We start from the raw sequence: 11637 nt of genomic DNA on the forward strand, positions 1-11637 counted from the left end.
GTCACCGTGTGTGGATGCGTTTTGTTAGTTTGACATGTTTTAACCTAAAAGCAAAGATACTCGACAAGAACAAGCATAAAATAGTGTGTTTTACCAGAATCAGCACTGAACAATCACTATTATCCTTAGCCCCAATGTGGACGCCAAACTGTTTACCTAGAAAATCGAGTAACAATTAAACTTATATTGTGGTTTTAAGGATATGTGATTTAAACCAGTACCAATTGATAAATAACGAATTAAATAGATAAATTTGACAAAAATAAATCTGACCAGTCTGCAAACAATGCCTCGACCTCGATTCGAGGTAATCTCGAAGTTAGTTAATAAGAATAGCAAAGGATGGAACAAGCAGTGATGAACAGTAATTAAGGCAAAGAAAGCAGCATATATGTATATGTTTATCAGTGAATCATGATCCCTACAAATGACTGAAACTCCTCTTTATATAGTAGAGGAAACCTAATTATGGTATGTCTCTAATTACAGAAGGAAAATCGTATAAACAGCTAGTTAACCGCTTCTAATTTGGTCTGTTCCGAGATTCACGCCATGATCCTCGACCAGTCTCGGATATCCGTTCCGGGATTCACGCCGTCATCTTCGACCAGTTACTGATATCTCGCCATTCCGTTATTATGCTGCCCTCGAAGTCGGTCATACTTGGTCTCGATTGTTGTTGGCCTCGGTCTCAACGTACACTTCGATCTCTAGGCTTGCTGTCTCATCCTCGAGCTCGGGTCTGATTTATTACGAGGCTACCCCCAATGCAACTTCCTTGTCTCGATCAAACGGCAAAATTAGGTAGGTCCGATTTTGACCGTATACAGGTGTCTAATTCTTACTCAATGGAACAATGTTCATGATTCGCCAGGTTATGTATCCAGTTTTATGCGATGCTATTCACTACATACATGGAGATGCAAGTTACAGTATAGTGAAATATATTCCTATGATTAACGTCTTTATAGCAGAAAAGAAAGGGATTACGAAGCTGACTACTGTGGCTACTATTTCTGTATATACTACATGGATTTCAACAAGCTGGAAGGAACTCAATATCTTCTACATTTTGGTTATGGGATTTCCCAGTTTTACGTGCTACTGTGCCACCAAGATTGAAGTTATGTCAACCGTATATTCGGATAATATTTTTATGGTATTAGCTTACTTTGATTATATATTATGCATTTTAGATCACTTTCATATTTTTTTTTTATAAGATTATGTTTGAAAATTTTATAAATTATAACCCCGAGGCATCATACCTAGTGGATTGGCGGTTAAAAAAAAAAAAAGTAAATAAAGAAGATAATTTTAATACATGATTCTGAGATGTATATATGATTAATACTCAGAATAATTACAAGTTGCAGAATATATGGGATTTGTTATCTGCATTATTCTCCCAACAAACTGGAACCAAATGACAAGTTGTGCTAAAAGGGAAATAAAGGAACTTAAGGGTATCAAACATATAGAAATAAGGCAAATAAACTTAAAGTAATGAAACTTCATTACAAGATTTATTGAAACACCAGCTTTCTTCATTCTCCATTTCCAGACTTGTTCACATGGCTCATTTCTTAATAATAAGGTTTATATAGATACACTGTTAGGAATTCCTTTGGCTGTGAGTCCCCCTTGGCTTGTTGGGAAGAGTAGTGTGTATGGAGCCTTAATAGGCCCTAACCTGTTCCTCCATATCTGGTCACCATTCATTTCTATAATCCGATTTTCAATGTCACTCAACTTGTTGCCGAATCTCTCAAAAGCAGCGAGGGGTTCTTCGTCATTTGTCCATATAGGGGAGTCCCTCTGTCCGAGGTAAATCTCATCTGAAGTATGCCTTGATAATATCTCTATAAGGGAAACACCAAGCAGTGTCTGCAATTGAGCAGTGATTGTTCTTAGGAATGCCTTATCAGGATTTGTCTTTAGCACTTCGTACTCAGAAGTACCTGGCTCTGGCATAAATCTTCGACTTACTGTAGGACGATTTGGAAGATAACCGGCGTAAGGATATTGACCAAAATTGACCGCTGCATGAAGTGCAGAAGCTGTCCATATAATGATGGTGCAAGAATCTATTAGCTCTTGGCAATTTTCCATTTTAGGCCACCAAGGTTCATCTTTTAGGTCCCCGTGTCCCTCTTCGCGGAGTTCCTTCCACCAAGCTTGGAGTTCATTGTCTTTTACAATCGAGTCATCAGATTTATAATAGAAGTTGCAATATTCTGTTACCCAACTTTTGATCGCTGACCATATTTCTAAACCATCAACAGCGTATGGGTAGTCCTGTATCAACAAACGAATGCCATGCGGGGAACTCGAGTCCTCAACTGCCATTCCTCTGAAATCAAATGATATTATGGTCATATAAGCAAGCTCGAACAACCTCTTAAGGTTAGTCCCGAAATTTAGTCACAAAATTTGATGAAGCTTGTCATTTAGTACGTACCTTTTAACAAGATCAGTCGGAAGTGCTTGATCAGGAAAAATCCAGTTTTTGTAAACTACAGCTGACATTTCCATGGCATATTTGGAAGGAAAAACTGTACTCTCAAGAACTCCACCAGCATTGATTAGGATTTGTCTTGCCATAGCATTTATGTTCATTGTGTCTCGGAAGTGAGGATGCAAAAGCTTATGAATCGGGTGAAGCACACTTAATTGCCTATTTGTTGCAATCACAAATGGCTCAATCACAGCATGTGTATTTAACCTACAAAGATGACCAGATGTCTTAGAATAGTGCTAATATCTGAGAGTTGTTATTCTATGTCATAAATCCATATATAGAGAAGCCTTTTGAAAGGATATTACCAATGACTAATTAGTTGATGAACACCTGAGTCATTCACTGCAACATAAGCTTTAGCCAGTTCCCAGATGGAGCCCTCGACACCTTGATCAGCTGGGGTATACACTTTACTAATAACACCAAATTGGTCACCATCTGGATGTGGCAAACTTAGTTCAATTGCTAGCGGCTTCAAAGATCCATTATCTTGCAAGAAGAGCAAAGTTCTTGAGGCATAGGTTTTTGTTGTGGTGGTGTTTATTCTCCTCAAATATGGCATAACCATATCATGGTGGTTCAGTATGAAAAGCCTATTAGTCTTGATTGCCTTCCAAAATAAAAAGGGCAAAATCCTTATTTCAGAGCTTGTCAAAGAAATCTAAGTTAATAGTAGGAACTAGGTGTGAAAATGAATTACCTCATCAATTGTTAGTCTATCCAACCTATCCTCTATGTGTTGTATGGTAATTGTACTATCTTGATTACCATATACTTGAGGATCCAACTTGCTTTTTGGAGGAAATTCCTACAAATAAGACACAAATATTTTATCCGCAGGGAGACTGGAGATACTAGAGAAAAACACAATAAAAGTTTGGTCCCAGCCTTATTCCCAAATGAAGCCAGCTTACTTGGAGATTTCTGATTATGACAGGATTCACACCAGCCAACATTTCTCTTCCAAATTCTTCATCAGTTCTCCATGCAGTTTTATCCTCTACATAAATTATACAGCCAAAATACATAAAGTAAAATGGAAAAAGTGTTAGGTGTACTTATTAGGATGTAATGTTAGTACCTTTAATAACCAAAGGTGTGGGGAATTTCATTATTCCTTCACCGTCAGTTCGAAGAAGTTCTTTTACCATCTCTAGAGGAATGGCACTAATAAGAGCTTTAAATAAAGGGCCTTGAGGAAGCTTGATGCCTCCTTCATAGAGTCTGAGCACATCCTCAAAACTGTCAAACTCGTTAGGGGTGCTATCGAACAGAGCATGTAATTCAGGGAGGATGAATTGAACCATCGATTTCAAAGCGTAAGTTAGGAAGTCTGATAACTTCAAGTGTCCAAAACGCTCGTCTCTTGGTACATAGATGTCTAAGCTCAAAAGCAGTGGAATCCTGCTTTCACTTTCAGGATCTAACAAAAAAGGCCATCTCACTGAACTTAACATGTTTGGTAATTATATAAAAAAGGGAAAAGGCTCAAAACTGCCCTCGTGGTCTTCGAAATGGCTTATTTGTACCTTCCGTTTGAGAGGTCACGTGTAACATTGCCGTTAAACAAGTGGTCCACTGATACCCTTCTTGACTAACAACTCCGTTTTGGGCCCTTTGTTTTGCCTCAAAAAATCTACATCATGACACGTGTCCTCCAAAACCACCCTCAATTGTTTTTTACATGCCCCTCACTTATTTTACCCACCTTTCCCACCCCCTATATTGCTAGATAATTTTTTTTATTTTATTTATATGTACTATACGTTGACTCCCTTTGATTTTTCGATATATCTAATTATTTATATTTCGATACTGCTTGATGAAAATTCGGGTTCCGCCACTAGTTACTTTATCTTGATAATTAATGAGACCTAAATATTTGCAAGTGAAATTGCATGTAATATAATTCAATGGGGCATTATAGACGTAAATTGGGGGGAGGAGGGGGGGCAGAGAGGGTGACCGTTGGCGGTGTTGGATTTAGCTTTTATAATCAAAGCGTACTATCACACCATTCCTCGCCATCTCGAAGAACGTAAGATCGAGAACAATGCAATCATCATTTACATGTCGATCAGATATTTTTTTATTGGGTTAAATTTTATACTACGTATTACTTTTTTACTTTCTAAATTCTTCGATTACTAATGAATTTAGATATGGTAATAAATTTTAACAACGCAATCATCATCTACGTATTACTAATGAATGGTAATTTTTGTGGTGAAGTATTGTTTGGGGTATGATGCGGATGGGCTAAAAAGGGTGGGAAAGGTGGGTAAAATAAGTGAGGGGCATGTAAAAAAGAATTGAGGGTGGTTTTGGAGGAAACGTGTTGTGACGTAAATTGTTTGAGGAAAAACAAAGGGCCCAAAACGGAGCCGTTAGTCGAGAAGGGTATCAGTGGACTATTTGTTTAACGGCAAGGTTACATGTGACCTCATTTTCAAACGGAGGTACAAATAAACCATTTCGAAGACCACCAGGTCAATTTTGAGCATTTTCCCTATAAAAAATGAAGTTAAAATACTAACCTGTTCTTGTTGGGGCTCTGCCTGTTCTTCCTCTTCGAGGGTACGGGTAGTCAGAGGAGCCTCCCAAGATAGGTCTGACATGTTGTGCACCTTGGTCTGGATCACCTAAGTCATTATAGAAAGCATAATCATAAACCCTGTCCCAAGCCTCAAGCTTTCCAGTCCCATCTCCTCGTAAGGTCAGTAATTCGTTTTCTCTGTATTTGCGCAAAGGTGCTGGTGTTTCACTTGGAAGATATGTCTGCATCAACAAACAAACACATTAATCTTAGTAATTTTTTGTTCCTTATACATGCATGCCTAAATATATACTCGAACAAGTAACCATATATACCTTATTTACAAAGAAGATGCGGTCCGACTTGTATTTACTTGCAGGATATACCCAAGAATTGCAGACAAAATGAACCTTGCCATGATTGGGAACATCTTCAAGGGTAACTGACTTGAGGAAGAACTCAGTGAAATGCAAATTCTTTATGATGAATGCACCTGGAACCCCAAACTCCTCCTCCCAATCAAATGTCACACTATACGCTGATTCACCTGCTGTTAATGGTGTTATGGTAGTCAGCCACTTCTCCAAGTAGGCTGGATTGCTGTGTTTGCCTTGTAAATCATTTGCTGCAAAGTTGGATAAATTTGAATCACCATCTTTGGTTAGTGACACTGATGGCAAAAGATCGACACAAAGTCCGATTGTCAGTTTATTAAGAAAAGAATTTAAGGTATATACCCGGACGGTATAATCATTTGTTTACATCATTAGCCCTTTGCTCGATTTGGAAATAATTTAGCTTAAACTTTCAATTCTACCCTTAATGAAAAAATTTTATAATCACACAAATAATCTGGACTCCTTTATGATTTCTTTAGAACCACAAATTTCAAAAATCTTCATTTTTTTAAAAATTTCATGTCAAGTCAAACAAGTTCATGAAACGAATGGAGTAATATTTTACTTACTATTTTTTAGTATAAAATTATTAATTAAATTAATTAAAATTACCTGCAATTACTTTTTAAATAAAGATTGTTGTCCCTTATTGAAGCGAAATCGCTGAGGTGATGTGATCTTTTTGTGCAAACGAAAGGGCAACAATTATAACTAAAATATACAAGTAAATTGACCAATTGAACTTAAAAACAATGAAGGAGATAAATCATTCTTCTTTCTTATCAAAATTGTCAGATAAAATGTAGGTTTAGATTATCTAATTCCTCCGCCGCCACCAACCAAGTAGATTGTCTTAATAAACAACTCTGCACCACAATCATGTAAACAAGAGAGAGGGAGAGGGAGAGAGAGAGTACACGATCTCTTCTCTTTTATTCTAATTTATATACGTTAGGAAGGTCATTATTCACTGCCTTGTTTCCTTGGTTTGAGATAATTCATTGTCTAGTATTCTATAATCAGCAATTAATAAATTAATTAAGTGACAAGATAGATCTTATTTGTCACGCGGCTTAATAAAACTTGTGTCTGTATCAACTATACGTATGTAATATTCGACATATATTGACAGTAGGTAATAGGGGTGGCAAACGGTCGGGTCGGACATCGGTGGGTCAAAATGGATAATGTAAAAAATAGATAAAATATCCGACTCGTCCCATATGTAATACAGATAGATAATCCTCTTGAATATGATCACTTTTGGGAGAATTATTTGTCTCTTAAACTTGAGGAACTTCCAATTTGAATCTTTACGGATGTTAAACTTATTGATTATCTATTTTTTAAGTGGATAATATGGATCTTATTCATATTTGACCCACTTTTAAAAAGTTTATTATCCAACTCATTTTTTAGTATTTTATATAGATGAATAATTATTTTTTTAAATCTATTTTGCTACCACTGTAGCTAAAAGATAAGATTACCTAATCTTGTAGATGTCTGAATAAATAATCGATCGGGTATGGTCAGTAATTATTCAATGATTGATCTTGTCTGCTTACCTTATTTTCTTCTCATTCACTTCCACAAGATTGAAAGCTTAAGAGGGGAAGGCATGGACTTTGTGTTTGGTAGATTGCTTTGTATGGGAGGCTGAAGTAAAGTTCATCATTATTGAATCGAGTCAATGCTTCTGTTTCTGGTTCAGACATAATATATTCTGCAGTTATATCTTCATGTTATTTTTTTTTAATTTTTTTGGGGGGGATTTAATTTCACTTTTCACATATTTCGATATTTTCCCAGGAAGCAAAAAGGATAAATTGATACAAGTAAATATCAAACATCTTCTTTTTATTTCTCCAAAAGAACAAAGTGATGGGGAATTTGAAGCTCTAAACACTAAGGGGTCTGTTTCGAAAACCATCGCGTAATTGGAATTAGTGTAATTATTAGGATAGTAATTACAGAGCCTAGCAATTACACAGTATTATAATTACGACGACCTATATGTTTACCATAATATAATTACAATGTAATTACAAATGTACTATTTGGTTGCACAAGTGTAATTACGTAGTTAGATTAAATTATAAATATAAAGTTAATTATCAAAAATTAAAAGTTAAAATTTAACAAATTTTTGCCTTTATAAGTAATATTAAACTTGACATTTAAGATAGATATTGTTTCTTGAAAATATATTAATTTATAATCATATTATATTTGTAACTAATATTGTAAAAATACCTGATATATGTTTTACTTTAATCAATTATCAAAACTAAAAGTACATGTTTTGTAAGAACATCATGGACTGCATGTTTGATAAAATAATCTATCAATTCTAACGAAAAAATGAATGGCATGTTATCTGAATTAATAAGTGAATATTACTAAAGCAAATAAAATATAAGCGAAAATATAACATAAATTAAAAATCCAAAAGAAACTAACATAATATTCTTATGTAAAATTACAATATAACATAAAATAAGTTTCAACATAATTTAAGTAAATACAATTCAAAATAAAATGATAAGATAAAAATATATAACCTCATTCAACAATGATTTTCTATGTTAATGACATCACTCATTACATGTTCGGTTTATTAATGATTTAGTATTTCTAGTATTAGGAGGCGTAGTTTCAAAACTAGAATAATAGCACAATTATGCTAAATGAAAGAATAAAAAAATAAAAAATATGAGCGACTACACGGAATCATAAAAAATAAAGGTTTAAAAATGAAATTTTTATTTAAATATTAAAAAGTAATCTATTATTTTAACATAGTTAAGTTTTCAATTCCACCATCCAATAACAAAGTTCAACTTTAATGACATCACTCATTATAGGAAACTTTACATAACTATCACAGTTTAAAAGAAATATAACAAATTCTTAGCTTGAAATCCAGTATTACAGTTGTGGCAGGAAAATATTTATATTTGTAGCACACAATTCCATTAAAATAGGAATATTAATTATTAATCCCTAAAAATAAGCAAATTGAATGGAAAGTCAATAATTATTTGTACGAAAATCATGCATTTTGTTTTCTCTTTATTTATTAGCTTTCCTTATTTTTCTTCATCTTTCCTTCTTTACCTTTTGGGATTTCCTTCTTAAATGTGTTTTCTACCGAAGCCAATATATCTTCTAAATTTGTTCCATTCATTTTCTTTTAAATTATCTTTCTTAAGTTTTTCTCTTACTTCTTTCTTAACATAAAGATCTTACTTCGATAATAATAATAATAATAATATATATATATATATATATATATATATATATATATATATATATATATATATATATATATATATAATACATCTTCAATTAAGATGACACTTGACATATGAAATATATATAAAACATATATCTTAAATTTAATTAAGATGGCACTAGACATATAAATATACAAAAAAATAGATAAAAAGTACATCCTGAATTAAAACGGCACTTGACATATAAAATATATTTGAAATATACATTAAAAATATATCTTAAAATAAGATGGCACTTCACAAATAAATATACAAAAAATATATACATAAAAATACATTTTGAATTAAAGTGATACTTAATATACAAAGTGTAAATGACGTCTAAATCAATACATCTTGAATTTATGTGGCATTCACATATGCATCAGATTTTCAAAAATGGAGTGAAGAAGATGAATGTTGGAAAGAGAGAATGAAGATGGAAAAAAAGTACTTCCAGTGATTAGTGCAGTCATTCAACTTATTAAATGTTGAGCATAATTTTTATAATATGCTAATAATAAAAATAAAAGTGCTCTTTATGTAATAAACAAGAAACGATTCTATTTTTTTGAATAATAGTTAAAAAAAGGATCAAGCATGTAAAAATCTCCTCATTATAAGTCAAGTTTGTGGATAACTTATTGTTTCAAAGATTATGAGATATATATTTTTAGAAATATAAGAATAATAACATAGCTAAGTGTAATAAAAAGAAAAAAAAATAATTAAGAAAAAAAATAAAATATGAGAAATTATGTAGAAACACATGAAGTAAATGTTGGAAAATGAGAAATAAGGAAATAAAAATAAATAACGTAATATTTGAAGGAAAAAAAGAATTTAAAAAGAAAAAAAGAATAGAAATAAAAAGAAAAGAAAAGAGATTCAAAAAAAATAAACTGGTAATTACACCATGTAATTATCAGCAATTGTCAGCTCCCCTTGAAAATGGCAGAATATAATTTTACCCAATTATATGCTGAACAAGTAATTACTTGGTCAGAAAAGCACGTCAAAACTGTGTAATTACATCAAATTACACACAAATTTAATTACAGGTGGCTTTCCACACAGCCTCTAAAAACGACACTTGGAAGCCTAATAGGCTAGTATGCCATCTCAAATTCAATGCATACCAAGCAAAACGTGCTAACAACTTACTTTTCATCACTGGTTCTAAAAGAGAATTTTGAAGTTTAATTTATAATCCGTTTTTTTTGCTCTAATAATCTTGTGTAATGTAAGCATTACTAAACTTTGTTGTCTTGAATCAAATTAGCTCAAATATATTTAGCTTAAGCTTTTTTAGATATATGTCAAATATAATCCCTTTAAACATTTCATCCAAGTGAAAGTAGTTCCAAACTAACCTTTAGCACCAAAATTATCTACATATTACAGGAATCGACCTAGAAGACTCTTAAAATTTGAATGCGAAGTACTTATAAGAGTAAAATTACCAACCACAAGAGCGCTAGTAGGGATCAAGAAGTATCATTTCTCTTTCAGAGATACTTTACTGTATTCCATACAAGTAGACTACTCTAAAGTTGTTACACTTGAAATAGTTTATAATTAAAGACTTACTATAATTTTATTAGTAGCGGGCAATACTCCTTTTTCTTTTTATCTTAAACCCCCCCATAATTGTATTCCAAACAACTTGTTCATAATAAGAATATTAAAAGTGAAACACATTTTTTATCTGGAATTCCATTTATGTGACACTCTTTACTTTCTAATCTTTTCCAAACGACATATTTTTATTCTTAGAAACAGTTAACTTGAGCGCCTTATTTTATCCTTAAAAACTTGATGTTATAGCCAGTAGCGGAACTAGCCTAGAGGAAGGAGTAACCCCCTTCGCTAAAAATTATACTGGTAGAAGGGTAAAAAAGACACATATATTGAAGGGTGGTCAATCGAACACCCTTCATCGAAACATTATACGGTGTATATAGAAATTTATATTGTGTATATATGTTAAAATTTATTTTTATATGTGTATATTAAATTTTTAATACTCTTCGCGAAATCCCTAGCTTCGTCATTGCTTTAGATCACAAGCTTAAATTGTATGTGCCACATTTTTGAATCCTCTTTTATAAAATTCTGGCTCCGTCACTAGTTACAACCATAAATATATCTTACATGTTTAAGATCATAAGTTACAAAAACATATCTTCTTTTGTTTAGACTCCCTCTCCAATCAAATTCCCTCGCATAGAAGGAAACTGAGAGCGTAAAAAGCAAGACAAATTTATATGTGTTAATGGGTTGTGAATTTTGATGCTGTAGTTCACTTACTGATAAATATTTAGCTTCCATATAAAGAGCAGAGAACTTACCTGGATCACCATGAGCAGAACTGATCAATTGCAAAGAGACCTTCTGGCCAAGGAACTCGAGAACTCCATCAACAACGGAGCCAGCGATATCAGTAAAGTCTAAAGCATTCTTCTTCATCATCACCACAATTCCTTTGACTTTCTTTGAGTCATTATGCCCAGTTAGTCGATCAACAATATTTTTTATCGGAAACATGATGATACGATCTCGGAGCTAAATAAGGGAGAGTAAGAATGTAATATAGAAAGAGAGATGACTTTTGTTGTGAAGTTTCAATGGAATGAGTCGCGTATTTATAGCCAGAAATTACTAGCTAGCAAGAAAGCAAATAATAAAAAACAAAACAACAATAGCCAAATCTATGTTCCACGTTTTTATTCTGTATTATGCTTCCATATTTCATGTATTTTTCTTTTTTGGATAAGATTTGCAGCACATGAACTGCAGGTTTCTATTTTTTTTTCCTTTATAAATTTGTACTGTTATTTAATTTGACATTTTGGTCTGTTCTTTACTTTGGCGCTCTCTCCCACAAGGATCAGGCGTATCTAG

The 11637-nt window shown here is 32.9% G+C and overlaps 1 protein-coding gene across 1 annotated transcript; it reads right to left on the reverse strand.

Annotated features, from left to right (window-relative positions):
- Positions 1-1303: 1303 nt before the first annotated feature.
- Positions 1304-11356, reverse strand: LOC107761738 (linoleate 9S-lipoxygenase 6-like). Its single transcript, XM_016580005.2, has 9 exons — positions 11085-11356; positions 5393-5682; positions 5059-5299; positions 3603-3944; positions 3436-3521; positions 3222-3329; positions 2827-3131; positions 2462-2725; positions 1304-2353 (listed from the first exon to the last, which is right to left on the reverse strand). The coding sequence occupies exons 1-9, from the start codon at positions 11278-11280 to the stop codon at positions 1600-1602; spliced, it is 2586 nt and encodes an 861-aa protein (XP_016435491.1). The 5' UTR covers positions 11281-11356; the 3' UTR covers positions 1304-1599.
- Between the last annotated feature and the right edge of the window lie 281 nt (positions 11357-11637).

Source organism: Nicotiana tabacum, chromosome 13 (assembly GCF_000715075.1).
Source record: "Nicotiana tabacum cultivar K326 chromosome 13, ASM71507v2, whole genome shotgun sequence".
NCBI classification, from domain to species: domain Eukaryota; kingdom Viridiplantae; phylum Streptophyta; class Magnoliopsida; order Solanales; family Solanaceae; genus Nicotiana; species Nicotiana tabacum.